Genomic DNA, 23191 nt, shown 5'->3' with positions numbered 1-23191 from the left:
ATATTTGCTGCGAAAAACGGCATAATGTAACTTTAGGAATAGATAAACACTTTTTTTTATTCTGGTAGGTGTTGAGGAAGCAGCAAGGATAACCTGGAAGTACATACATGCTACATTAGCGTGTGTTCCTCATAAGCTCCCAATTCCTCATTTTAACTATCAGTACAACTATGAACCGCTGTACAAGAAATTTATTTAGTGGTGACTGGAATTGCCTCCTCCGCGCTCTCCCAAAAACACAGACAAAGTGCCACCGGTGTTCGGGAACGGCACTTATTAGTTTTAGCCGGGGTCAGACCACGGCCACGGCGCAAACTCCAGATGCCGGAAAACGAGAGAAACCTCCACTTCGAGCCATTGACTTGGCCCGAAAGGTCCGGCAGGAGAAGTCCAGCACGGGGGCGGCGGAGCCCCCCGTGTCCGGCTCTCAGAAGAGGGTGACGGACTTGAAACGGTTCAGTCAGCAGCTTCAAAATGTTCATCCCAACGTGCTGGCGAAGCACCTGTGCAGAGGCGTGCTGTACCAGAATCAGCATCTGGTCGTCATCAACAAGCCCTATGGTGTTCGTCTCAGAGGTAAAACATAAGAATATTTATAAGTGATTACATTATTACAACAAAGAGGGAAAGAAATGTGGCTCTTGAATATCAATAAACGTATTGGACCATCCTGGTTGGAAATTGATGGGAGTCACTGGCGAACAAGCAAATGGAAATTCCAATGACGTCACCATAGACCAATCGGATAGCTTAAAGATAGAAAAAAAACTTCACGCTTCACCTAACACCTGTGTTCTCTGACATCTATGACACACAAGATGGCGCATTTTGCAACCTATCCATGAACACGGCCAAGAACAACGTCCTGACCTGATCTGCAAATTGTTCACCGCAAAGCCGGCCATAATGCGAACAGACGTCTTCCCTTTTGTCACTCATGTCTTGTCAGATTCCTCTGGCGAGACGTCCATCACCTCCGTGCTTCCTATCCTGGCTAAAATGATGGACGGGGTGAAGGTCAAGTCAGAGTCTCAGCTGCTGCCCAGTCTGGGCCTGGAGAAGGAAATGACAGGCGCTCTGTTGTTGGCAAGGAGCGAAGAAGCGGTGGAGCGTGTGCTGGAGCTCAACAGAACTAATCAAGTGCACAGAAAGTTCTGGTAAGATTTACTGTCCTGGAAAAGTATGCGCTAATCCTAGGAATTTTGTCAAAAATCAAATAGAATGAATGAGGTGGATACATGGTACAGTAAATTGATTTTTTTTCCCCCATTTTGTTGGTCTTTTATTGGTCAGAGTAATGTAAACAGGAAGAAGTTTTGGTATACGGAATAGTAGTGAGTACAGTAAAGCGTCGGTTTTCCACCGTCCCTGTTTTCGAATGAAAATTTTAGATTTTTTTTTTTTGCTTCTGCCTTCGCACGAAAATCAGTACTCGAACGGCACCCAAAAAAAAAAAAAACCGCAATAAAATATTGCGCGCGGCCAGGCCAGCTGACCCACGACGCGCTTTGTTGTGAATTCCCACCCTGTTGAAAAAAAAAACGGGAAATCAAACAATGCGTGCGGCGCAAGCAGCTGACCCACCCACAGCAGGCTTTGCTATTGTCTATTTGAACACCCCCCAGAAAAAACCCGGAAATAACATCGCGCACAAGCAACTGACCGACCCACGACGGGTTTTGTTATTGTCTATTCGAACGCCTCCCGAAAAAAAGAAAAAAAAAACAGGAAATGACATAACAGGCGCGGCGCAATCAGCGCACTTTTGTTATTCTGTATAACGCAACCTCTGTACACAGACGTGTACAGAGGTAGTGACTGTCGTTTGTCCCAAGTGCTGACATTAATGCCGTGTGTGCCAAGTGGAACAAAATCCATCATTTCGTTGAACTTCATCACCCCAATGAATCTGAATGTAGCAGAGCACTCCAAAAATTTTAATAATGTCGTGATGATCCACTTCAGAACTGTTCTTAAGAGACAGCAGACACAAATTACATTAGATTCGTTTTTTGTTAAAAGGGGGCAAGTCACCACCCCCGAAGAAATTTGATATCTACAGTTGTTGAAGCATTTCTGCATTTTTGTTTTGTTTGTGAACTCGAGTTACGAATGTTTTTGTGTTACTTTTTGTTAAAAAAAAAAACAAAACAAAAAAAATGCTCCCCCCCCCTCATTATTGTGTTTAAAGTTATTCTGCACTTTTGTTAATTAAAAAAAAAAAGTTTACAAGGCTGGGGGCCGAGTCGCTGCAGATCCGACAATGCACTCCCAGCCTAGCATACTCTATTACTAAAGAATACATTTTAACATAAAATAAATATATTTCTTAAATTACGTTATTATATAAAGTATTTAAACTATACATGTATTTCTACTATGCAGTTTATTATCAGGAAAAGCTAAAAAAATGCTTTAAAAAGCCTACTTTTTCTAGGCTTGGAACGCATTTTTTTTTTTTTTCCATTCATTGTAATGCGAAACATCGATTCGGTTTTCGAACAATTCACTTTTCAAACCGTTTTCTGGAACGGATTGTGGTCGAGAACCGAGGCATCACTGTAAATGCAAAATGTTGTGCTTAGGGTCGTCACAGTGGGTGTACCGGTGCCATCCGAAGGCACGATCGACATTCCCATCGTCGAGAGAGAAGTCACCGGTTCTCAGCCTCACTACAAGGTCCACTTCTTTGCATCCTATTCTTATTACAGTACTGTATAGTTATTACTTAACTTATGTCTTTTTATTATTATTATTATTTTTAATTTTAGATGGCTTTAAGCCCCGTTTACAGAATGAACGACGCGGGAGATGGACTAGCTAAAGTCAAAGGCAACCGCCAATCCCTTCCTGCCGTCACGAAGTACAAAGTCCTGGACAGTCATAGCGGATGTAGCCTCGTGGAACTGGAGCCTCTTACTGGTGAGAGGGGTCGGAGCCAATTCTAGCGGTGGGGAAGTGAGTAAAGCGTCCAGAGGGAGTAAAAAAAAATGGACTCTGTTTCTTGTTTCCACAGGAGTCAAGCACCAGATGAGGGTTCATATGGCATTTGGGTTGGCGTGCCTCATTTTGGGCGACCACAAATATTCACACTGGAGCAAGCTGGCACCACAGGTAATCGTGTGAAATGTCAGCTTGAAAAAATGCTGAAAGTTTACTCGGGTTCCTACTCAAAACCCCAATGTTCATCTACCGTGATTTCTGGCCTACAGAGCGCACCTGGTTATAAGCCTCACCCAGTACATTTGTAAAGGAAATACCATTTGGTACATACACAAGCCGCACCTGTGTAAAAGCCGCAAGTGCCCACATTGAAACACGAGATATTTACAAAGAAAGATGGTACACAGAAAGAGTTTTCAAAGTTTTAATACCTTATCTTAGCTTAACATAGCAACAACACGGTAGCACAGCACTAACAGGGCCAGTTAAAAAAAAAAAACATACCTAAATCACTGAGACACGGCAGCAGCACGCTAGTGCGACGCTAATGCTAGCGCGACACTAACATGGCCAGTTAAAAAAAAAAAAAAAAAAAAAAGCATACCGGTAAAAATCAGAGACACGGCAGTAACACAGCTGCAACATGCTAGCACAGCGCTAACACTAGTGCAGCACTAACAGGGCTGTTAAAAAAAAAAAACACACTGATAAAAGTCACTTCCTCAGCACATATATTCCACTGGTCTCACTCTTTTTTTTTTTTTTTTTAATCCGCTCGAGTGCCCCCTTGCAACCATTAGAAAAAATGCTCAAATTAGCCGCATAAACCGCAGGGTTGAAAGTGTGAAAAAAGTTGCAGTTTATCGGCCAGAAATTACAGTACATATTTTATGTACATAATTCAGAGAAAAGACGGCTTTCCCCGCTAATAGTTGCAATATGCAATGCTGTGAAAAGGTATTGGGAATTGAAATATTTTCTCTACTTTGTTAAAGATAATCAAACCAATGCAAATATCATACAAATATAACTTACGTGAGCTCAAAATGCAGTTTTTAAAATATTTATGAAGGAAAAAAAAAAGTTCAAATTTTCCTGCCTTAAAACTTAGAACTTGTTGGGCCATTCAGGGCAATAACAAATTAAATCAAGCATTTTCTATAACTGCGCGCATGTTGAGATATTTTGGCTCATTCTTCTTTGCAGTATTGTTTAATTCAGCAAAAAAGAGGATTTTCAAATACAGGGTGACCCAAAAAGATACGTACCCATGAAAATTTCAATTGTGGCTTTGATTACAACCACACATTATTCAGTTTATGGAAGACCATTCACCAGAGTTTCAGCTATTTCTGTCAATTTAGTCCAGTCCAAGACCATCACACAACCACCACCTTGTTTGACTTGTTAGTAGGATTTTATTTTTCGGAAACATTGTGCTACAGGTGCAACGATACACACTTTCCAAAAAGCTCAATTTTGCTCTCATCATTTCATATAACACTCTCCCAAATATTGGGAATAATTAAGATGTTGGGTTTTTTTTTTGAGACAGACGAGCGTTTGTTCATTTTCATCAGCAGTGGCTTTGACCTTGGAACTCTGCCGTGGATTCAGTCATCCCCCCCCCCCCCCCCCCAAAATTCTCTCCCTTATTCTTGCATGATGAACACCTACCTTAACTGAGGAGATGGAAGCTTTCAGTTGTTTAGAAGTGGTCCCGAATTCCTTTGTGGCCTCCTGGATTAATCAATGCTGTTCTCTTGGAGTCATCTCTGTAGGCCGGCCACTCCTGGGAAGGTTTACCACTATTCCGTGTTTTGGCCATGTGAGGATAATTGCTCTCTCTGTGGTTTGCTGGAATCCTAAAGCTTTATAAATAGCTTTTGTAACCCTTTCCCAACTGATAATGTAAATAACTTTATTTCTCAACTGTTATGGAATACTGTGGATCCTGTTATTTTGTTACACTTTTTTTTTTTAAGATCTATTTGTCTGACAGGCTCTAAGTGATTTCTTGTTTGAACAGGTCTGGGGAAAATCAGGCTTGGGTGTGATCAGTGAACATTTACCAAAAACTGTGATTATCCACAATGATTCCTCTTTTAACAAGTGGCACCGTAATTCCCGCCTTACAAAGCGGACCTGGTTATAAGCCTCGGTACACAGAATGAGTTTAACACTAACATGGCGCTAACGCTAGCGCAGCACGAGGATTAGCGTGAGGCTGCGCAAACCGCAGGGTTGAAAGCGTGTGAAAAAAGTTGCGGCTTGTTGGCTGGAAATTGCAGTATTTTTTTTTTTTTTTTTTTTTTACCTTAAAATAAGTTTAAAAAACACATTTTTAAGTTAACTTAGGTCACATTCATCTATTTACATTTGTTTGAGGATCTTAAATTGGAAAAATATAATTTGGGCAGAGGGCCAATATTTCTTCTTCCTGGCTTCGTACATCCAGATTTGTCAGCGGACTCCTCCAGCTCCTAATAACTGCCGACATTCTGACCCGCAGAAATTACCGGAACGCCTACTGGGCAAGCTCGGCCTCGAACAAAGCAAGATCCGACATCTTCCGCTTCACTTGCACGCCCGTCAGCTGACAATACCCAACATCGCACTCGGGAACGTCAACGTGCGATGCCCGATGCCGAAGTTCTTCACGCAAACGCTCAGTCGGCTAAATTTAACTTTTCCGAAGGAAAAGGACGACCAGTAAGTACTTTGTGGGCTTTGAGCGTTTTCATCAAATTGGATATTTCAGATTTAATAAATGCATCTCATATGTGGTTTTATAAGGCGTCATTGTATGAACGTCATCACGAAAAGACAGAGCACAACGGTCAACATGAACTCCCGACTCAAGGACTGTCCATTTGTATTTAATCATCTGTACACAAAAGATGTTGAAAATGTTTTTATGAGTCTCAATCACAACCTTTTGACCTGAGAAAGTTTCTAGCTTCCCGAAAAGACTACGACGCGTAGCACTTTTACCTCGAGACAACTTCGATCAAACACTTTTTGAAAACAGGCACAAGGTCATCTTTGTACATATCAACACAATACAAAAAAAGGTGAGCAGTGGTCCCTGCTAGGAGGTTGGCATGGTAACAAAAAAAGTATGAGGTTAAAAGAAGAGCAAACGGCTAAATACCCTCATCTTGAAAATACTTTACACCAGAGCAGTTTCCATTTACTACCCCCCCCCCCCAAGTCCAATCTTACATTCTTGATATCGACCATGGATTTCATTTGCGTCCGAAAACTTAAAAATAACATTTTCTCTCAATTCAGGCTTCGACAACTCACTCATCGGCTTCTTCATTTGATTGTTGAGACGGCAAGTTTATTGAGCCAAGGGGGCAACAATCAGAAATGGATTTGTACAATCTTCCTTTCGCTTGACGCTGGCCAGCTTGCTTTTTTTCCTTTTCTTAACTCTCGGAACCGGCGCCGATGATCTCCTGGATCTCTCTGACCACTAAGATTCGCGCCAGCGTTTGCTCCACCTGCTTACTCGTGAGGGGCTGGGACGAGTACCACATGGGACTGTTCGGCGCGACGACGGCTTCGGGGGTCATGTAGTACGTGTCGTTACGACCTTTGACGCTTTGGGGGCTGGAACGAGGAAAATGACTGTAAAAGGAGAAATATTCAAACCTATTGGGGGTTGAGCGCCACTCACCATTTGAAAAGATAAAAGTCGTAAAGTTTAATGGGACAACGAAGTGGATTTTCTGGATCCTCAATCTGCTCGTCATATAAGTCATCTGGTCCTGTAAGTAATAAGTCACAAAAAAGTTTTTTTCTTTTTTTTTTTTTTTTTTAAATTAAGTGGTCAACGTTAAGTACCTTTATGTGAACTTTGCCCTTTCAGAAGGCGAATAGTAGTTGCTTTGTCCTTCGTATTGGTGGGGTTCTTCCTCGTGTGTCTCAAGACCTTGGAGAAGGCCACCTTCAGGTGCTGTTCGGGCGTCAGCAGACGAAAACACCTGCGGCAAAATCATTTTAAACAGTTCAGACTTGTGTGGCCCAACTCCAACAGCGATTAGCAAAAACCGGACCGCGAGCGTCATCGTAAATGGCGTGGGGAAAACTCACTTTGTGTTAAAGTACATCAGAGTCGTTAACAAAGTCCACGGTGAATGCGCGCCGAGCTGTTTACACTCCCACAGCATCTCCTCCGTCACGTGACTCGGAATGATGTAACCTCCAAAGAAGAAGCAAAAATGAACGACAGAAATCCCAAATGAACAAATAATGACAGTGGCGAGAGAAGGAAGTTTGTTCTTACCTAGAGGATGGACACTCGGCTTCCAACCAGTCAGGATTTTATGTAAACTCTCACCAAATCGAGTGTAGTACGGATCAGAGAAAATATCATCCACTCGTCCATTTTCAAAGAGATACTACATAGTTTCAAAAACAAAAAAACAGCGCTTCCTTTAGACAAGTCCAGACAGTATTTGCTGCCAGGCTAGAGCACAAGGACTACTAACCTTTTGCATACATAAGAAGACATAATAAAGAACATCTGGAGCGAATTGTTCCTCCTCTGATCCTCGGGCCTCCTGCGTCATCAGGGAAAGGCCTAGATTCAGCTCGGCTACGGCGCTGGAAATTAAGTCCTCTTGGAAACGCAGCGGCTGGCGACCTGGACGTGGCGAACGGCATTTGTTCGAGACCTTATATTCAAGGTCCGCCGGGTTAAGAGTCTACGAGCTGACTTACGTCCGATGGGCGCGAGCTTCGTCTTGTCCTGCTGGCTGAGCTCGGCGTTTTTTCGCTTTACCCAAAGGCGCCACACCTCGAGGCCCTCTTCTGGCTTCAGTGAGACTGGAACCAAAATTTCTGCGGAAGGTTCAGCGGTCCCCTCCGTCTCTCCCTGTTCCTGTACGCGATGAATAGAATGTTTTCAAACAATTACCGCACGTCAAACTGCAGATTAACTTTCATTAACTCGTCGAATCATTCAGAAATTATTCAACGTAATACTGATGATCAGACATTACTCAGAAAAGACCACAACATTGCACAATGAATTTCTGCCTTTACAAAGGGCACTAGGGGTTGAACAATACATTTTTGCAGTCAAGTCACCTTAAATGAATCGAACAAGCCATTCCTATTTTTTTTTTTTTTCAGTTTTTGACTCACTCACTCGTCCTCGGTTGCAGAGGCCCCACTCCCTTCAACTCGATTATCCAATCAAACGCTCGTTCAATACTATCGGGACAACTCAATTGTCTGGCGGACAGTTGGAAATTTCTAAAAATTAAACACCATTTCACATGACACCGCGACAGGGTTTCTACCTGCTAGAGTATACAAGAAGACTCTTTTACAAATCCTCTAGTTGTGGAAAGTGTATGTTACAAAAAGTTTACAAGTTTCACTGAGGAAAATGATCCCGAACCCGCCTGTGTGGAGTCGACATGTTCTCCCCGTGCCTGCGTGGATTTCCTCCGGGCACTCTGGTTTCCTCCCACATCCCAAAAACATGCAACATTAATTGGAAGCTCTAAATTGCCCCTAGGTGTGATTGTGAGTACGGCTGTTTGTCTCGATGTGCCCTCGTGAAGATAAACTGCTAAGAAAATGGATAGATGTAGGCTGAGAGAAATACTGGTGAATTTGCTGATGGCCGATGTCAGGTTTTAAGGTTGTTTGCCAGCTTTAGCCGTATGCGTTGTCTTTTCAGATGGACGTGCATTTATTACTTTTGAGGACAGAATGATATTTTTCTAGCAATATCCTCTTTTGAAAAAAAAAAAAAAAAAACGCTTGATGCACCGGCTATTTTTCTGCATGGACCCACCACTTGTTGATTTCACTGAGGCGTCCGTGTTATTGTCAATGCGAAAAGAGGATTGGCGATCACCGTATTTTCCGCACTATAAGGCGCACCTAAAAGCCTTTAATTTTCTCAAAAGCTGACGGTGCGCCCTTATAATCCGGTGCGCCTTATACACGGATCAATATTCAGCCTTTAGTGCAGCTCCACCTAATGGATGCATAACGTAACCCCAGCCTCTCCTGTAGCGTCTATTCTCTGCGGCTTATAGTGCGGTACGCCTTATATATGAAAACTGTTTTAAAATATCCCATTCATCAAAGGTGCGCCTTACAGTGTGGAAAATATGGTAATCAAATTAAATTAATCATTGCAGAGTGGTAAAGTTGACATTAACGAGTTGGTTCAATCAAGGCTGAAGAGAAATCCCAGATGTGGTGCCAAAGTAAGCCGCCTTCAAAGTCTACCACGTTTGCCGAAAAAGTCCCAGTCTCAAATGTGGCCAGTGCCGCATTCCTCCGCAAAGTTTTGTGACACCTGAGCAAGTGGTTTTCACATGCAGTCACAAAGTCTGGCCACAACTTATATTTTAATATGCTCAGCAAGTGTACCCAAACCTCTGCCTCGTATGTTGCGCACCAATCAGTGCCGCCAAAACAATTTCCCTTCAGGGGAATGTGGTTAAAACCGTCAAAGAGTTCTCATGCGGCGAAATAATACAAACCCGTCTTTGTCTGTATGATACACTTCTTGATGCTAAAACTAGTATAGTCGCTAGTCGATTGCAGAGCGCATACAGAGACGGAGAAAAAAATTCCCATTCACGCCGTCACTGGGTGGGAAGTGAGCAGACGCTACCAGTGACAATTTTAAACAAAATAGTTCTCTGGCAGTGCCGACCAAAACAAATGATTCCCGTACAAAATGATATTTGCGAATTCAACACCAACCACAAACGGATCTCACCTGAAGATGGAGTTGTTGTCCATTTCCGTCGTCTTGGCTCTGCGGCTGATTGGGGTCCCATATGTGCACCGACTGCGTTGTGTTGTAAGTCCCTCCGACAGTCTGCACAGCTACCGGGATGTGAATATTCCCGTTCATGAACTGAGCCGGAAACAGCGTCTGCACGATTTCTTCCGGCGTCCCGGTCGCCACGGACTGCACGTCCGCGGACTTGGCCGAGGAGCCCGGCTTGCCGTTGGCAGCCGCGAGTTGCACCGTGTTGTACGTCTCCTGCGGTATGGCGATGTGAGTCACGCCCTGCTGCTGAGCGGTAGAGTACACGGGAATGGTCCACGTCTCCCCCGCGGGGCCCGTGATCGTCCCCGTGGCGCTGTACAGCTGAGTGCTGTCGACTGTGAGCAAGTCGGGCCGCAGGGACACGTAGTTTTGCTGCTGCCCTTGAGGGATGGTGATGACCGTGGCCACTTGCTGCCCCTGGGGAACGGCGTAGGACACCGTCAAGGGGGTGTCTACCTTGCGCTTCTTGGCGGGCGGAAGAACAGATGAGCCGGTGGCGGGCCGCCTCTCTGCCTCCCTGGGAGAGTTCTGTTGCTGCGAAGGAGATATGGCCTCAATGGTCTGGATGTGGATCTGTTGTCCGTCCGGCAACTGGATCTGTTGTCCGTCTTGTAGCTGGATGTGCTGCCCCCCCATGAGTTGAATCTGCCGTCCGTCTTGTAGTTGGATCGGCTGCCCCCCCTGAAGCTGGATGTGTTGGCCACTCGGTAGCTGAATCTGCTGCCCGTCGTGCAGTTGAATCTGCTGTCCGTCCGGTAGCTGAATCTGCTGTCCGCCCTGAAGTTGAATCTGCTGTCCGTCCGGCAGCTGAATTTGTTGGCCGGCCTCCAGCTGAATATGCTGCCCATCCACTAGTTGAATTTGCTGCGTACCTTGCAGCTGGATTTGGTGACCGCTTGCCAATTGAATCTGCTGCTCTCCGCTTACGGCTGCGACCAGCTGTGCCTGAATCTGTCAAAAAATAAAAATAAAGTACAGTGGTACCTCAGTTTTCGAAATTTGCCGGAAACAGGTCACGTAGACATTCATACGATCAGTGCTCACGAAGTAGCCCTCAGCCTCAAAAAGGTTGCTGAGCCCTGATTTAAACTATACATGTATTTCTACTATGCACTTTAAAAAAACTATTGTTTAGGCCTGGAACGCATTATTTCATTTTCCATCCACTGTAATGGGAAAACGCGCTTCGGTTTTCGAACGTTTCACTTTTCAACCGGCCTTCTGGGACAGACTGTGGTCGAGAACCGAAGCACCACTGAATTAGCGTTAAGTAACAACTTGGAAAAGGCGTACAGTTCCAATGCACACTTGATGCACAGCACAAAGTCAGCTTTGTTAATCAGAATGCGAAGAGATTTGTCACACAGGGACATACAGAAGTCATCATTTGCACATTTGTCACAGTATCAGTGTTAATGGCGAGTACACAAGGTATTGCACCTTTTACAACACAATGTTTTGTGTCAGTTACTAAAATTAAAAAGTGCAACGCATGATAACTTCTATCAGCAAGCCTTCCTCAACCCTTAAAGGTCAAGTGTCATGCCTATAAACATTCTAAAATAGGTAGAGTAATGAAAAATACATATAACATTATTCACTTCAACGTCTATATGAAAAAATAAATATGAGCGGAGAGCGCGTCATCCATGCGCAAAGTTCGACATTCGAGTGGTCGCCATATTGGCTGCATCTTCTGTCTGTGACGTCATACTGGGACATTCGCCATTGAAAACTCGCTGTGGCCCCTACTATGGGAGACGAACACGCCCCTTCTGCCACGGAAACTCTTTTCGAAGAACGGAACATCTCACAACCGAGCGAAGTGGCTGGGGCAATATTACTCTATCGTTTCGAGCCATATTTAGATGATATGTGGATCACCGCCAAACTGCATGCGGCCAAACCGCCTCCCCGTCCGATCCACCTCCGCGGCAATGATGAACAACGGCGCCCGCAAGTGACGACAACGGCCCGGCCAAACCGCTTCCCTGTCCGACCAACATCTGCAGCGGTGATAAACAACACCACCCGCGGGCGATGACGACGGCGCGGCCAAACCGCCTCCCCGTCTGCTCCACCTCCACAGCGGTGATAAACAACACCGCTCGCGAGCAATGACGACAGTGGGGCCAAGCCGCCTCCCCATCTGATCCACCTCCGCAGCGGTGATAAACGACGCCGCGGCCAAACCGCCTCCCTGTCCAATCCACCTCCGCGGCACTGCGACAAGCCACCCCATTCGCCGATCACGGCTTCGGACGGGTGGGACATCGACACATTTAGCACCCCTGATTTACAGATTACGCCCCCCCGCCCCAACTATTTTTTTTTTAGTAGTTGTATACACACCTACCAGTCATTTGGAACCCACAAAGCTCTCATCCTTCGCACCTGTCCAATCCATTTTTCACAACAAACCGGGTCTTTTGGAAAAGTATGAAGAACGAATCCATCCTCCCGAGTGTTCGAGCAATATTCTGCAATACAACGAGCCTGCATTTTGGCTAACACGATGGAAGGAAGAGCTACGTTCCCGCAGGTAAAACTAATAGAAACATACGAGCCCATCTGAGTGCGCTACTGCCATGGACGTCACTTCCTGCTGCTTCTCGAAAACAAATCCCTCGAGAGGAGTTACAAAAAGCCATATACGTCAAAATCATGTTTTGTGGTGACAAAACGGATGGGTCCATACCGGCTGCCGTGTTTTCATTAATAACGTACTAAAAATCATGCATTTCATGACAGTTGACCTTTAAACATGATTTGTTCATCACACCTCCGCACTTTATTTTGATACGGTACCTGCTGCTGCTGCTCCTCTGTGAGCTCTTCCTGCGGCACGAGTTGCGAAGTCGACATTCCTTGCAGGTCCTGTTGGGCGGACGTGGCCATCTGCAAGACCGGCTGCCCCTGGATCTGAACCTGGCACGGAGGAAGACAATAAAAAGATGAACAAGCCAAACTATGACAGATGAGACCGCCAAAAAGATAAAAATGAATGAAATTAAAAAGTTCTATATTGCAGCGATTCCATTTCTGTGCGCTGCTCATCTTCCTCTTGAATTTGTACTTTTCCACCCTTTTGTTGCCACTTAATGCTCAGCGAACATTCTGCGGGTGTGGACCCATTGCAGACTCTCTGATGTTTCTGGCCATAAGAAATGACAAAATGTTTGCACCATCACGCAGCAACTGCAGCTCACAAGAGCAGAAATTTTGGATTGTGGCCACCTGAGATGATACAGCCGCGAAGCGCCACATAATTTGCGCCTTGATGAGCAGCACTTTGGCAATCATACAAACAAACTTCTTTGGCTGATGGCAAATTTGCTTTTAAACTCAATATGTAGCAAGCGTGACTGATTGCGACAATTTTGATCCCGACAACTTTATATTGTATCAAAAAGGAAGAAAACTCCACCTCCAGGATGGAAAGTCCCAATGTGAATGGAGCTGTTATATATTTTGATTGGAGAGGAAAATTTCATCCTGGCTATTTTTGTACTCTATTTTATGGGTTTGTAAATGCATTATGTTTTGTACGCATGCTTTTATTTTATCTTGTTTAACTCTGGTGTCTGCAGCCAGGTAAGCCATAGAAAAGAGAGTCTCTTCTCAATTGCCTCATCTAGATAATAATCTACTGAAATAAACAGGGATGAGAATGACCAATTTGGAAAAACACTGAAAATATCTGCCTTTGGCACAAAAATTTTATATAAAACACACTGTTAAATGTGTAAATACAGGGCAATCATAACATTTTGAAAACGTAAAATACGAGTCCAAACAACCAAAACAATTTTTCCAAACTTCGGACAAAAATGTAGACTGAGTAAAATTGATATCAAATAGGCTCCTGCACTTACAAGTTATACTTCAGAAATAAGCACACAAGTAATTTGCGATAAAATGCGTGATCTCGAGAGCCAACGCTACAGATGGGCCTAATCGTATTAACAGTTGTCAATTATATAATAATAATTGAGAAATTTGCATCCAACTTACATTTTTGTTTCCTGGTTTGGATACGCTCCTGGATATTTTTTGCTCCTCGGCTTCCACAATTGATCATATCGGAACACAGAGTGCACAGCACTTTGCCGGGAACGTCCATTTTTTGTACGTGTTCGGTTAGACATGTTGATACCGTTTTCGTTCCTATCTGCACGGTTACACTTGTTTTCAAGTCATGCTCGTCTGAAACTGTTTTCATTAATTTCCCTGGCACGATCATCTTCTGACTTTCGCCATACTGGAAAACGAGCAGACCGCTCGATAACATGCGTACGTATGTCTATAAGTTATAACTATGCCATAGTAAACGGAATGCTTCTCTATGAAATGTTAAAATCAGAGTGAAAATACCGCCTAGATGGTGCCGGAAATCGGAATGTTGTCATTATTATAAACACCAAATTTAATCCAAACAAATAACAATGCCGTAAACAGATAGCAATGCTATTTTCCGCAATCACAGCTGTGACTAATTTCACAAAGAGCGTTGCTGATAGATGCTGGTGGCCGGTCTTGATCTCAGCCTCGCCCCGCGTCCCGCCGTACCCGACCCTTCTCCCCCCTCAAATTTTCTCAATGGATTTACACGTTTCACAGAAATGACTTTTTCAGCTGGAAGAAATTCCTCAAATCCGTGGAAAATTCTCATCCCTGAATCAATAAACAAACAAACCTGGACTTGAAGTGGCTGTTCAGGTTCTGAATGCATGGAAAGTTGAGGCGAAATCTCTGCTGACGTCAGCTGTACCTGTTGGAAGGAGTGGAAGCGGTAAATATGACACACTGGACTTAATTTCACTTCAGATATTAGTCAATAAAAGATGTTCTTACCGGACAAGCCAGCTCCAAGAGAGAGCCAGCCACCTCTGTGCTGTCAGTGTAGACGCAGTTGTTGGTCTGGTCCTGGTAGACCATGGCAGCTGTGGTGGTGGTCGTGGTGGCGGTCGCCCCTCCCTGCTGACTGAACTCCCCCTTGGAGAGGGACTCCAGGAACTCCTTCATCCTGTGCTGGGGTACAGTTCGGGCCTTTTGCCGCACGTATTCGTCAAATGAGACCACACCAGCCTCCTGCTCGTTCATTGTCACAGGACCCTAGAAAAAAAATGAAGGGGGTGGGGTGGGGTGGGGGGTCCTTAGCACATGGCTTTATAATGACCGCGCAGATGTGTGGAGTGAAAGCGTTAATGTGTTTCATGGCGTTAGCGCTCGCTATATGCAACAGTTGTGCAAGCACAGGATAAAACGGAGCACAATTCGATATTTGAATGGCCAACATAGATAATGAACTGTTGCGGTCGTGTTGTCGTCTTTGAATAAATGCTATGGTTCGTCTACTTTTTAAAAAACAACCGTGAGCTCCTCGTGCGTTATTTCTTAAACATTCACTAGTGAGTGTACAAAAATGTACAAAAAGGCACCAAATATGTGCTAGCTTTAATGTACAAACCAAATGTCCCAAAGCTAGGCTAGTTCCTCGTAAGCTAGCATCGCACAGCTAGCAAAACTACATGTCCTCGGCCCGTATGATAACTTAGGCGGATATATGTATTTGATATCAGCCAGCGTGGTCGCGTTGACTCCAAAAAGCGAAGACTAAACTACAGAGGCCGTCATTTTGTAACTCATCAGGACAAAATGTTACATCAGAAAACATGACGCTAGCTAGCGCTAACATTAGCAAGCTAGCTGCGTCGCTCCGGATCCTGTCATGCTACCTTAAATAAAACCAAATCCTCTCCTCTCCGCCAAGGCACGCCGTTTAAAACTAAAAAGCCGATAATCGTCTACCAGCTACCACCAGCATGCCATCCACCCGGTCGTCGCACAATCCACGCAGCGGCAGACGGTGCAATTCCGCCAACAATGCTCCGATTAGTTTGCAATAACAATTTGGGAACAGCAGGCGAGGTCTGTGACGTCTGCGTCTTCTTTTTTTTTTTCCACTCAAAAATCCAGGCGGCTTTCTACGCCGAGAAATGAGTTACCCGGACTCCAGTCAATGAAGCTTGCATGTATTTATTCATCCACGAGCATGACGAGAGTAAACCGCAAAACATGCAACCGCGCTCGTTGTGGTTTACCCAAGTGGGATATAAAAATGACGGAAGAATAGGCCCTTATCAGAGGGGAGGAAAAATAATATCAACATCTGCCAATTCTGATTCATCTCTGACATGCAACGACCCGCAGAATACTGATAATTAAACCACACAGTAAAGAAAAAAAAAATATATATATAGTCCACACATTCCTGATATCATCAAATCCGCTTGTACATGCTGAGTTCCTCAGTGATTTATTATGTACATATTAATGTCAATATACAAAGAATACGTGTATTGTGTTGTGTGGAACTGCTGTTTCTCTCATGAATCCTAGGAAGATTTTAGAATCAACTTTCTTTATGTTAATAATGTACCTCTTCACCAGTATCAATCATACACAAGTTTGTTTTTTTAATACAGAGGTTGAAATGGATTTCCTTAAATTGTAAAATCTAAATAAACAATAAACCTGACTGTTGGGTGTCCAACTAGAGTAAACCTACGTGTATTTATTTTTTTTAAAAAAACTACAATGACTTCAGTATGTAATTTAAAAAATTTTATTACTAAAAAAAAAAAAAAAAAAAAAAACGTCAGAGAGCTAATATAACAAAACTTTCAAGTGTACTGATGGATGAACGGACTCGCTGCATCCTAATGACGTTATCCCATGCAGTTCTGGTGTCGCTTGACAAAGTGCAAGGCATGGCCCTTTAACGGCATCGAACTTAGCCAGTCCCCCTTAAAGAGCCCGGCGTGTGCAGCGAAGGCCGTCCCCGCGATCGCTCCTCTTCTTGCGGCCTCTCCGCTTCTCTTAAGGTGGACCGGCTTAGATCGACGCGGAGCATAAACCCGTTGCATTGGGCTCGGCCAGCAAATAGTTAATCCTCGTCCCGATGCTTTGGTGTCAGGGCTTTTCTGCAAGTGTTTGATACTTTGACTACGGGTCTCCGTTTATGTGCTGTATATGATTACCTAACGTGAACCTAACATGATGTAAAAAAATACATTTTTTTTGTTGCATAGTGGCATGACAAAATTGACCACATTTCAGCTAGTTTGTTCGTGTTGTCGGTCGCACACTTTACTGGTGTGACTTTGTGCTTCCGTAAGAATCTTAATCTAATCCTTTCGAGAAGGATTTACCTGACCATAACTGTTGTAGACAGTGGCAGGTGAGGCCCAGGGGCACGGCTGCTACCAAAAGTGAATTATCCCTTTATATTATTCTTTCAAAAATATATATTTTTCATCTTTCAGTCATATATGAACTTTGAGAATACACCCATTCAATCACAGCAAATCAGTTTTGTATTTTTGTCGCTGTATTTGAGGTTTATAGCGGCTGACCTCATGATGGGACATTGCCAAGTAAGCAGCCGGTGCAGTAATAAGTATTGGACGCCAGCTTGAAGGTGTGATGGTCCGTCTGCGGTGTCGAAAGCTCACCGTGATGAACTTCATCAGGCACCTGCGGACCGACTTCGCGTGATGCGGTAAAAGAAGACGCAAGGATTCGCAGGTATTCTTTTGAAAATTGGACTCTTTTAGTCATCTTGCATGTTGTAGAGTAAGACATTTTCACATGTATGTAGTACTTTAGAATTATCTTACCTGCTTGACGGTGATAAAAATAACAAAAAGTGCTTCTAAATCACATCTTACGATGCTATAATACAATTATGTGCCACGTTGCGTTCCATCTTTTGATGTTCCGTGGGTCATTGAGTATCCTTTTTTTTTAAAAAAAAATGAATTGAAAATTGCGTTGCAATAAAACAGCTGTTGTGGGGAAGATAAAAAGCCACAAACGAATGTCAGGATTTGGCTGTGCGGTGTTAAATTCCGACGGAAACATAAACAGATGTTGTGGAGTTTATAAATCGTGTGGATTAGAGAATGGCTTTTGTGTACTGAAGGGTGCAGAAGATCCACTTTGTGGAATTATTTCCCATGAATTTGGTTTATAATAATAATAATAAACTTTGAGAACATGACAATGTAGCTTATTTACAATTGTATTGTATTACATACAATGTAAGACAAGGGTGTCAAACAAATTTTCCTCGGGGGCCACATCGTTGTTCCGGTTTCCCTCAGAGGGCCGTTATGACTGTGGAATAAAAATATTGAATAATCTCATCATATTTACATCATCATTTTATGAACTAGTTTTGGAATCAAAAATCCAGTGTCATGTGTTTTTCAACTATGGTAACACAAAAATACTTGCAATATCTCAATTTTATCCTTGATGATATACGACTATTTGAAATTTTGGAACAGATTTTTACAAGAATCATGGAAAATTCACACTCGATTTGGCTTCGGGGGCCACATATAATCATGTGGCGGGGCGGATCTGGCCCCCCGGGCCTTGAGTTTGACACCTGTGCTGTAAGATGTCAAAATGTGTTTTGAAATCTTGATTTATTCTCCAGGTTTCGGGGAGGAAAAATGGAGAGTTCTTCTCTGCTCGTCATTACTCTGGCATTGTCCCTCCCTTCACTCGGAAGCTTTTTGAATTCACACGGGATTTCAAAGGAAAGGACTCAAAGCACAGAGACCGTCGTCCATCCGGTTAGTGAAGTGGTCAGACGGAACAGCAGTGTGCAAGGCAGTGGAGACAGACCGGATACGCTAATCCGTCCTATTCCAGAGGAAACCGGGGCGCAGAAAGAGATGACACCGGTCGCGGGCTCCGCCGTCACTCTCCGTCACTCAGTGACCGGAACGGCCGACTCACGTTCTTCAGTGACGATGCTTAATGTTGTAAAATCACAGGATACGCATTTGAAGGGCAGGGGTGCAAGAGTTGATATCCCTGCTAAAACAGGTAAGCAATAGCTGAGTAAATATTATCATAAGGTGCCCTTGAGACCTCACAAATTCACCCCAAAAAGTTGACATCTTCCACTGAAGACTCTGTAACACACTGGAAAGAATAAGACCAACGACCATCTACACCAGGGGTCTCAAACGCAATTTTCGTTGGGGCCGCTGGGGTAACCCTGAACTGGTCGCCAGCCAATCGCAGGGCACATGAAGACAGACAAACAGCCGCACTCACAATCACACCTTGGGGCAATTTAGGGTGTCCAATTAATGTTGCATGTTTTTGGGATGTGGGAGGAAACCGGAGTGCCCGGAGAAAACCCACGCAGGCACGGGGAGAACATGCAAACTCCACACAGGTGGGGCTGGGATCGAACCCGAACCTCACTTACTGAAAAATGTTTCTCTACTTGTATCATGTCCAGTTGATGTCACGCACCCAAGACCCAAATACCCTGATCAGTCGGCTTCTCAGCGTCGTACACCACACTGTAAACATGTAAATATATACAGCACGACTCGAGGGCTGCACTACCATTAAACTTTCATGTTAAGGTGGGGGCCACAAAATATTATCTCGCGGGCCGTAAATGGGCCCCGGGCCGCCAGTTTGAGACCGCTCATCTACACACATAATGTGATTAAACTGATGAAACATATATTGTAATTGTGCAACTCGAATGTCAGTGAAAACATCATTCTTAAACGTGCAGTTTCTCCAGATTAACAGCGTGGACAGCAATTTCAGACAGAAAATGTTCAAAATGATGACGAGAATAGAATATACAGCACGACTGGAATGATTCCTATTATCAAATGAACTTATGTTGGTAATGATGTGAAACAATTTAATACAATGATTCATGACCTTTGTAGAGGTACCGAGCCCTGCCAGTTTTTCCACAAGTGTTTGTAAACTGCGTTTAAAGAACAGAACAAGAACAAAAAAATGATGAATTTCACTCAAAAATCCCAAACCCAACTCAGTGGATAGTATTCCAAATCCTTGTAACTTCTGCTGTTGGCGTACCAGAGAGAGAAGTTCCGGAATGTTCCCCTTCACCTTGACAAGCTCATATCATTTTTTGCAACAAAATCGGTTCCTTTTCTAGTTTCGAAGTCTCCCATCCGGAAACGGGAGTCCTCACGTGGACACACTGTGACAATTAATTTGAGTGTCTCAAAGGCTCTTTATGTTTTGGTGTTACCAAAAGGCAACACGTTGTTTTTCTTTTGTCATTAAATATTTGTTTAGGATTAGGGTGAGTGGGATTCCTCCTAACACCGCCACACAAAGTCACATGCCGTAATTTCCGGCCTACAAGCCGCGACTTTTTTTCACACGCTTTCAACCCTGGGGTTTATGTGGTGATGCGGCGCTAGTGTTAGCGCAATGTTAGCGTTAGTGCAGCGTTAGCATTAAGTCTTTAAACTCTTGCTGTGTACCCTGGCTTATGGCCAGGTGCAGCGTTAGCACGGTGCTAGCGTTAGCGCACCTGGTTATAAGCCCCGGTACACAGAAAGAGTTTAAAGACGTAACGCTAGCGCCGCACTAACGCTAGCGCCGCACTACTGTTAAACTCTTACTGTGTACTGAGGCTTATAATCAGGTGCGCTCTGTGAGCCGGGAATTATAGTACTTCTTCTCCCTTCTGAAATGTGTAGGGTGACATTTATTTTCACTTCACACGGGATTTGAAGCAAAAGTCCCCCTGTTGAATGCCGTCCTTGTGCACTCCGTTTTCCCTCAGTTGCTTCTGGAATAATCTGTCGTCAGATCAACGCAATCAACCAAAAACGCTTTCCCAAAAATCAAGACTTCTCTTCTCTCCCTCCCAGGTGTGGACCACCCTGCCCAAACGCGCGTGTTCCCCCCGATGACCAACTTCTCAGGATCTGGACGGCCCTGCGTTCGAAGTCCTTGCCAGCACAGTTACAACGGCACCAACCTGCTGTGGGACGACATGAGGCGCACGCTGGCGTTCGCCTGGGAAATTCACGTCTTCGGCTCGGCCGGCCTCTTCATTTTAATGGCGTCCGTGGCCGTTCTCGGAATGGCCGTCGCCTCCGGTCTCCCTTACCCCCACTGCGGCGTTCTGATGCTGGCGAACAGCACCCTGATCGCGAGCGGAGCCCTGCGGGCCGTCCACCTCCTACTGGATCCTTACGGTACTCGTCAGATCGTGTCTCACGCCACGCTGGCGGCGCTGCAGAACGTTCCCATGCAGCTGTTCCTGTGGGCTCAGGTCACGCTCACCCTTGTCACTCCCAGGAGGTTCAAATTGATCCTTTTCCCGGTCGTATTACAACAGCCCCACGTGGTCGCGGGCCTGCTTGTATCACATTGCAGTGTTTTGCTGGCAGCGGACTTACATTTCACTGCGTTCTTTCCGCTTTTCCCTCTTTTGCTGCAGATGCTCTCCCTCTCCTGGGGTCTTCCATTCTGTCTAGAAATACTCCTGAAATCCCTTTCCCGTTTCGACATGTTCCTCGGGTCATCAGTTCCTCGTGGGGTTCCATCACAAAGGATTGAGAGGTGTGCAAAGCGAGTTACGGCGGTTTGCGCTTGCCTCGGGATTATGTCCTGCAGCCTTCAGATTTGCAGCCTTCTCTGGCTCTACGGCCTGATGGGCAACTGGAGGCGCTTCGGTTGGTGCTGGTGGCTCAGCCAGTTTTGGGCCAGGATCCTTGAGCTAGCTTGGGGTTCCTCATTGCTGGTCTTGGGATCCTGGATCTTCTGGATGCCCGCCAGGAGGCACAGCAGACGCGAGGTGTCTAAAAGAGAGGGGAAGACGAGCGGTTTGTGGGACAGGGTCTTAGCCTGGGTCCGAAAGGGCCAGCTCAAAAGAAGCGAGAAGAAATGGAGGGAGCTGATGCCAAATAACCTGGCGAAACGCAATTTCTCTTCGGCAAGTTTCAGCAACAGCCCGATGTGTCCGTACGACGATCAACCGTCCGTCATTGTTTCCGAATGCAAGCATGATCCTTCCTGCAGTAACAACTACGACTCGCAGGCCACGCTCATGTGGCAAAGAGTCGGCGAGCGAGAATGCATCCTCTCGCTTATCGAATTTGACACGAGGCCCCCATCTCCCATTAACCTGAGGCTCAATGTCGACAGCGCTCTTCATCACGGGCAGCTCCTGGCCGGCAGCCTCTTCACGCCTCCCCCGCCCTCTTGGATGCACTCCGACGCGGAGAACGGGACGGCGACATTCCCGCCGGCTTACGTCGGCTACGGCTGGATGATGGATACGGAGTCCATTCCCGCGTCTCTGGACCACTTCCAAGACCGAGAGCCAACAGAGCCGGGCAACGTGGCCACCGATCACTCTTATAATGGAGGGTCCCCAAAATTAGAATTCAGTTCAAGGTTCGCACCGTCGACTCATGAAAATGATTGGTCAGATGAAGATGTCACAGACCTTTAACTTCTTACTAAATTATGAATTCCGTGGTCCACTTTGCAGACCTCACGGATTTCCCTTACACGCAGGACTATCCAAATTCTGGAGATTTTCATTCCCTGGGATTTATTGTGGCGGCACGGTGGAGCAGCTGGTAAAGGGTTGGCCTCATAGTACTGAGGACCCGGGTTCGATGCCGGCCCCCGCCTGTGTGGAGTTTGCATGTTCTCTCCATGCCTGCGCGGGTTTTCTCCGGGCACTCCCACATCGCAAAAACATGCAACATTAATTGGACTCTCTAAATTGCCCATAGGTGTGATTGCGGGTGCGGCTGTTTGTCTCGATGTGCCCTGCGATTGGCTGGCGACCGGTTCAGGGTGTGCCCCGCCACCTGTCCGTTGACAGCTGGGATAGGCTCCAGCACTCCCCGCGACCCTAGTGAGGATAAGCGGCAAAGAAAATGGATGGATGGATGTCAACACAAGTTTAAAATTCTGAGGAAGAAGCCTAACAACAGATGACAAACTGTGAGTGTTCACAGTTACAAATTGTATTTAAAAAATATATTTTCATATGAATGTTATGACCAGTTGCAGTAAAAAGATTTGAGTTCACAGTATTTATAATATTACCATGATCCATCAAAATCAATACAAATCTTACTACTAAATGCGATGCGTTAATAATAAATGTTATAATTTGACACGTCAGTGTAAATATTGTTAAATGAATCTTCATAAGGTTTAATATCTTTAAATTGTGCAGCATCTTGAAAATGAATTGATGGATAGATCGATGAACAAATTTTTGCTTTTGCTGTTATTTTTTTTTACTGAATATGAAGCTTTAAATAAAATGCAGTATATAAACTCACTTTTTGTTTGTTTTGATGACCGTGATACATTTATGATATAAATAATGTTACAGTAATTATTTAATCTGTATCTTATCCTCATTCGGGCCACACATGACCTCGAGAGCTGTTTCAGTAATAAAAATCAAACTGAGTCATACAGATATATTAATAACTTTACTATATCTTAAATGAATATTCACTCAGAGAAATAAACATCTCGAGTATCCTCCACCAGGTGTCCTCACAACGTGCTGTGATTGGCCAG

The 23191-nt window shown here is 44.7% G+C and overlaps 3 protein-coding genes across 11 annotated transcripts; 2 read left to right on the top strand and 1 right to left on the bottom strand.

Moving 5' to 3' along the window:
* Positions 1–5894, top strand: rpusd4 (RNA pseudouridine synthase D4). 2 transcript variants are annotated; one of them, XM_061831719.1, is made up of 7 exons: positions 1–576; positions 950–1157; positions 2586–2679; positions 2772–2922; positions 3017–3114; positions 5456–5655; positions 5740–5894. In XM_061831719.1, the coding sequence occupies exons 1-7, from the start codon at positions 171–173 to the stop codon at positions 5888–5890; spliced, it is 1308 nt and encodes a 435-aa protein (XP_061687703.1). In that variant the 5' UTR covers positions 1–170; the 3' UTR covers positions 5891–5894. The 2 variants fall into 2 exon arrangements, with proteins under 2 accessions (XP_061687703.1, XP_061687704.1); XM_061831720.1 differs by lacking the exon at positions 5740–5894 and having other exon boundaries at positions 5456–5730.
* LOC133507087 (transcriptional regulator QRICH1-like) lies at positions 5807–15964 on the bottom strand. 4 transcript variants are annotated; one of them, XM_061831710.1, is made up of 12 exons: positions 15769–15964; positions 14615–14875; positions 14457–14531; positions 12569–12688; positions 9704–10711; positions 7675–7834; positions 7443–7597; positions 7238–7352; positions 7045–7153; positions 6796–6935; positions 6629–6719; positions 5807–6561 (listed from the first exon to the last, which is right to left on the bottom strand). In XM_061831710.1, exons 1-12 carry the CDS (start codon positions 15838–15840, stop codon positions 6378–6380), a joined length of 2490 nt encoding a protein of 829 aa, XP_061687694.1. In that variant the 5' UTR covers positions 15841–15964; the 3' UTR covers positions 5807–6377. The 4 variants fall into 4 exon arrangements, with proteins under 4 accessions (XP_061687694.1, XP_061687695.1, XP_061687696.1 ...); XM_061831711.1 differs by lacking the exon at positions 15769–15964 and adding an exon at positions 15499–15762; XM_061831712.1 differs by lacking the exon at positions 15769–15964 and adding an exon at positions 15572–15762.
* On the top strand, positions 14491–22827 carry LOC133507088 (proline-rich transmembrane protein 3-like). Of its 5 annotated transcripts, none has more exons than XM_061831716.1 (5): positions 14491–14552; positions 17163–17350; positions 18270–18664; positions 20503–22036; positions 22134–22827. In XM_061831716.1, exons 3-5 carry the CDS (start codon positions 18286–18288, stop codon positions 22357–22359), a joined length of 2139 nt encoding a protein of 712 aa, XP_061687700.1. In that variant the 5' UTR covers positions 14491–14552; positions 17163–17350; positions 18270–18285; the 3' UTR covers positions 22360–22827. The 5 variants fall into 5 exon arrangements, with proteins under 5 accessions (XP_061687700.1, XP_061687699.1, XP_061687698.1 ...); XM_061831715.1 differs by lacking the exon at positions 14491–14552 and adding an exon at positions 16047–16647; XM_061831714.1 differs by lacking the exon at positions 14491–14552 and adding an exon at positions 16817–17034.
* Positions 22828–23191: the final 364 nt, after the last annotated feature.

The sequence above is a fragment of the Syngnathoides biaculeatus genome, chromosome 10 (assembly GCF_019802595.1).
Source record: "Syngnathoides biaculeatus isolate LvHL_M chromosome 10, ASM1980259v1, whole genome shotgun sequence".
NCBI lineage: Eukaryota > Metazoa > Chordata > Actinopteri > Syngnathiformes > Syngnathidae > Syngnathoides > Syngnathoides biaculeatus.
This window is presented reverse-complemented; position numbering and strand designations above follow the sequence as displayed.

Coding starts and splice junctions, on each gene's coding strand:
- rpusd4 (XM_061831719.1), top strand. CDS start 171: ATGAACCGCTGTACAAGAAATTTATTTAGTGGTGACTGGAATTGCCTC. Junction 1,158..2,585: donor CAAGTGCACAGAAAGTTCTG/GTAAGATTTACT, acceptor TGTTGTGCTTAG/GGTCGTCACAGTGGGTGTAC. Junction 2,680..2,771: donor GTTCTCAGCCTCACTACAAG/GTCCACTTCTTT, acceptor TTTTAATTTTAG/ATGGCTTTAAGCCCCGTTTA.
- LOC133507087 (XM_061831710.1), bottom strand. CDS start 15,840: ATGTTTTGCGGTTTACTCTCGTCATGCTCGTGGATGAATAAATACATG. Junction 7,353..7,442: donor TCTTCTTATGTATGCAAAAG/GTTAGTAGTCCT, acceptor GAAACTATGTAG/TATCTCTTTGAAAATGGACG. Junction 7,154..7,237: donor GCCGAGTGTCCATCCTCTAG/GTAAGAACAAAC, acceptor TCTTCTTTGGAG/GTTACATCATTCCGAGTCAC.
- LOC133507088 (XM_061831716.1), top strand. CDS start 18,286: ATGGAGAGTTCTTCTCTGCTCGTCATTACTCTGGCATTGTCCCTCCCT. Junction 18,665..20,502: donor TGATATCCCTGCTAAAACAG/GTAAGCAATAGC, acceptor TCTCCCTCCCAG/GTGTGGACCACCCTGCCCAA. Junction 22,037..22,133: donor AAATTAGAATTCAGTTCAAG/GTTCGCACCGTC, acceptor TCCACTTTGCAG/ACCTCACGGATTTCCCTTAC.